This window comes from Lactuca virosa, chromosome 4 (assembly GCF_052849685.1).
Source record: "Lactuca virosa cultivar CGN04683 chromosome 4, Lactuca_virosa_CGN04683_v6, whole genome shotgun sequence".
Taxonomy (NCBI): domain Eukaryota; kingdom Viridiplantae; phylum Streptophyta; class Magnoliopsida; order Asterales; family Asteraceae; genus Lactuca; species Lactuca virosa.
In genome coordinates, this window is record NC_136429.1 from 231,916,010 (window position 1) to 231,920,976 (window position 4,967).

The following is a 4,967-nucleotide window of genomic DNA, read 5'->3' on the forward strand; positions in this document are numbered from 1 at the left end:
CATAAACACCCAAATCAGCTTGTGAAGTTAAAATCAAGCAACATAAGGAGTTGTTGTTGATATAGTGGTGAATTAATGATAGAAATCAATCTAGAAACTCAACCTATACATAGATAACATCCGTTTTTGGATTTGAAGCAAAGTCCAAACCCTATGTTTACAAAAGTGAAGAAGATGACTAGAACCTACACCTTCAAAGGCTCATATGGATGATTTCGAACCCTAATCCTTCCAAAGCACTTCCAAATAGGGGTTTTCAAAAATAAATGAATCCAAATATCCAATCTGGAGATTATCCGGAAATTCGGATATCCAATTTTTCGAATTCGAATACGGGTAGTAATTTCATAAATTTTTGAATATTTCGAATATTTGAAATCCCAAAAATATATTATTTTAGTTTTAATTTTCTATTTATTATGTTCATAATGGATGCTTAATGTTGAATATTGTAATCCTTTTACTACTTAATAAGTTTTTGATGTTTAATTAATAATCCAAGAAATCGTAAAGAACAATGAAACTTGACAGTGGACACCCTTTGATGCTTAATTAATCATTAATCATTTGAAAATTAATTTAATTCAATGGTTTAAAGAGTAATTAATTAACTTAATTTTTCATTGAAAATGATTCTTTACTATTATTGTGAGAAAGAAAGTGATGTAGTTGCTGGAAGCCTAGAATGCAAGTGTTATTGTTACTCGGAGCCTGCAAAAAAATTGTTGGTGGAATTAAGATATGGATTTTTAAACATTTTTATGCCTCTCGAATGATGTCCATAAACAAGTGTTATTTGTATGGTTTAAACTTTAAATTCTTTAAGTTATTAAGTTTGTATCAAGTTTGTTTTAATATATAAAATATGTATATAAGGCAATGTGTTTTTTGGATATTTAATTTTTTCTCTAAAATTTCGGATACAGATTCGGATACTAAAATCCACTATTGAAAATTTCCTCAAATCATCCTTCAATTCCTAAATCGCCATGCTATTTCCCTCTCAAGCTTCCCAAAACTGTTTTCTCCAAATTAAGTGCAGAAGAAAGGGAGCTTATGTTTAAAACTTGTCTTTTTCATACTTGAGCCATTAAACTTTAAAGTTTCCCACTTAAATCTCTTTCTATCTTTTAATCCATATTCTAATCATAGAACTCCCCTAAAACCTTAGAATGTTAGGTTCTTAACATTTTTGGTCCAGATATAGTTAAGGCAAGGGTAAAACCCAAACCCTAGCTTCTTAAATTGGCAACGCTAGTCCCTTGCACTAAATATTTCTCTTTAACCCTAATTTAACTTTCTATAAACTTTTAAACTTTTAAACTCACCAATATATATTTATTTCGTAATTCATTTTATTTATCTATAATTTTATTCAATTGTTTTTTTTATTAAATTTTGAAAATTTTAATTGTTACTAAAAATGACCAAGCTTTTATAAGGTGTTACACCAAATGATGGGCAAATGCAAAACATTTTATTGTCTTTCAGCAATTTGGTTTGTCACATGAGGAACGTTTATTTAATATAGTGAAAAAACTGAATCATTTTTTTATATCATCGATAATGAACAAAGTAAAATATCACGAACTACACATTTAGTACGGAATTAGGAAACCATATTATATTAGATGTTATAAAGTTTTTACCGTTGCTATGATCAATGATTTACAGATCAAGAAAAACCACTATATTTTTAATAACACCTATAAATAATAAGTAAAGTCGATACTATAAAACACTTGGCTCCAAACTGTGTATACGTTTGCTATATTTTCTACTAGATTTTAATTTCTTTATATACAGTATTTATTTTTATTTTTTTTTATCAAAGACAAAGTGACTTTCACCCTTTTAAAAAGAAAAAAGAAAGTTAATTTTTAGACCCCTTTCACACTCAAAAGTCAAATCACATCGAGGTAACATAGAAAAAGAAAATAAAGAAAATGCAAAATTTTATCCAATTTATCAAACTCGATAACCATATTATATAACACTTTGAAAAATAATATCATTAGCTTATCAAATCTCTTAGCATCAAAAAAAATCCGCAAAAAGAAAACTTTTATCAATCAATACAAGTATATTGATTGAATCATAATACTCGTCATTCCCTGTCTTTAAAGCTCTTATGGATGTTACTCAAACTAGTAGGCTGGAGGGTGTGGGGTGCGGTTTCAGCTGATGTGGCACTGAAACACCGCCCCCTCTATGCGGTTTTGGAAGTGCAGTTTGGGAGTGTGGCAAAAATTGGGAGCGCTCCCTTTCTCTCTCTCTTCCTCTATCTCTCTATCTCTCTCTTCTTTCTCTCTCTCTTCCCTAACTCTCTACCCCTTGGGTGTTGTAAAAACATGCGGTAAAGGAGGGAGTGTGGCACCACTCCCTCCAGTCTTATATATCTTATGTTCGGTTTACCTCTCATATCCTCTCAAATGATGCTCATTATGACACTATGGACAAGCTCATAACATCGATTGATTATTAATGGCATTCTAAAAACATTCAAAGCCTTTTTAATAGCAATCTAACAGATTGTTATGTACCTGATATGTACGACATTATGGACAAGTTCATAACATCGATTGATTATCTAACAGACTGTTATATACCTGATATACCTTTCACATAATGTATCTAGGTCGCGCAGTACCCAATATACATTTTCATATAATACTTCTAGATCGGACAGTATGAGCTTATGTACCTGATATACCTTTCACATAATGTATTTAGGTCGCAGTACCTGATATACCGTTTCACATAACGCTTCTAGGTCGGACAGAATGAGCCAGCTCAAAGATAACGGGTACTGTAACCCCAAAAAAGTTGGTCTATGTTTTGTGGAGATGGAATGGAAGTTGAATTCGGTAGATAACTAGAATATGCCTAATGACTTTGCCTACCCTAAAACATTATCATGTGCTTTTAAGAGCATATCCATTATCACAATCATTTTCATTCCAAAACTCGTTATAAACAACATAAAAAGTCCACATCATAAACCATCAATCAATTTTGAATCTTTAATTACCACAAAAAACATAAAAACAAACAAAATCCGAACATTAGGCTCTCATTCAACCTTACAATATATATTAAAGAAAAAAAAAATCCATGATTTACCATTTCCATGGAGCAAACTACTACAACCCAAACATCAAATCCATAACTTTGTAGACGAGTGACTTTGAAGGGGAGGCCATGGTTCCACCAGATTGAGAGGTGTTAGCATTACCATTTTGAAGATAGGAAGAACGAGTAGAAGATTTGAAGGCGGAGGTCTCTGATGTTCTGGCGGTTGTTGGTGGTGGCAATGGCATGAATCCGCCATGATTGTTTAGTCTATCAGTAAGAGCTTGACGTTGCATTGGATCCACTGGTTTCACTCCGATGATTAAAGCTCCATTTAGTTGCATTCCATTCTTGCTCAGAGCCTTTTGAGCATCAAATCTACTCTGTAAATCATCAACAAAACTTGAGTAAAAGGGAAGAAACAAGATGAGATGTTTGATACTAAAAGGGGCAGAAATTACCTGATAAAGAATGTGCATCCAATTAGAATCTCTTGGACCTAGAACATGCTTGAGAATTACCCCACATTTTTCAAACTCCCGAAGCACTAAATTTGTGTCTGCTGGAGAAAACCTGCAAATTAAGATTTCACCATTGTTGACTATAAACATCAAACTGATACTATGAGTTTATAGATACTTGAGAGCTTTGAATCAGCAGACAATAACTATATGTGGAAGGATGAATATAGATATAAGTTGAGAAAATTACCCATAAACAGTAACCCATTCTTCCTCATCAATCGTACCGACAGGCAAAGAATTCCTCTGAAGTTCCGGTCTAGCAACCTCCCTAGGCGGCGGCAGAATCACCAAAGCGCCTGGCTGACGATGAACAACACCATCAACCGGAGAACCTGAAGGTGAACCCGAGCCCTTTCCCTTATCATCACCCACACCTGCGGACCACCAACTCGAAGTCCCCGAGGGGCTCTGATTATGATTCTGATTCTGAAAGGTGTGTGACTGCTGATTCCCGAACAATGAATAGGGCGATGTGCTAGGGTTTGAATTAGGTGGGGAAGACTTGTTGGGGCTTGTGGAAAACAACTTAGACGGCGTTCGAGCGGGAGTTCTAGGGTTCGAATTACGTTCGGGAGAGCCAACGGGATACTCTTGGATCCCAGATTCCGGAGAGAAATCGGATCGATCTTCGAGCGTGAAGGCGGGTGGTGGTGGTAGATCTGAGGTGGCGAAATTTTCACGCCATAGAGCCGATACGGCGGCGGCTTGGCCAGGGGTTGTGAATTTACCGGATCCACTGCGCCGGTTAGTGACAGGAGTGGCTAAATCATTGAAGAACAAGGATTGCCTACCGGTTGATTTCGGTGTCCTGTGAATACTTGAGCTCATTTCCGCCCCTTCGATCGATGATGAAGGTCTAATAAACACGGCAATAGTTGGCAATCACAGGGCGGCTGAAGCTACAAACCTCCGGCTCTCCGGTGTTCAAAAACCCTAGACGTTGGTTCGTGGAGGATTCAAAAGAAGGGTTTTGGGGTTGTTTGGCTTAATTTTGAAGACGATAAATGTTATTCGATTAAATTATGTTTAAGGCCCAAAAAATGAGGGGGAATCGTCCAGGAAAAAGTCAAAAAACCATTGCCGTTCGCAGTTGATTTCGTTTTTTTTTTTTTTACGACAGATGTTATCATTCCATCATTCAATTTAATTTTATTTGATATATTCCTAATATATATTGTTAATAAGATAGTTAAGTAAATATGGAATTGTGACATGTGTTATAATGATAGTGGGTAGGAATATTTGTAGGCATAAAAGATATGAGCCAATTTAATTTCTCAATTTGGAATGATAATAAAAATTTAAAAGGCAAAATACCTACAAATTAAAGGTTACTCTTTTGAATCTTAGGATGGATGGAGTCGGTCGATT

General features: G+C 35.0%; 1 protein-coding gene across 1 annotated transcript; it reads right to left on the reverse strand.

Moving 5' to 3' along the window:
• Positions 1-2,998: 2,998 nt before the first annotated feature.
• LOC145108062 (mitotic phosphoprotein N' end (MPPN) family protein) lies at positions 2,999-4,603 on the reverse strand. The gene is made up of 3 exons (XM_079045053.1): positions 3,784-4,603; positions 3,534-3,645; positions 2,999-3,455 (listed from the first exon to the last, which is right to left on the reverse strand). The coding sequence occupies exons 1-3, from the start codon at positions 4,422-4,424 to the stop codon at positions 3,144-3,146; spliced, it is 1,065 nt and encodes a 354-aa protein (XP_078901179.1). The 5' UTR covers positions 4,425-4,603; the 3' UTR covers positions 2,999-3,143.
• Between the last annotated feature and the right edge of the window lie 364 nt (positions 4,604-4,967).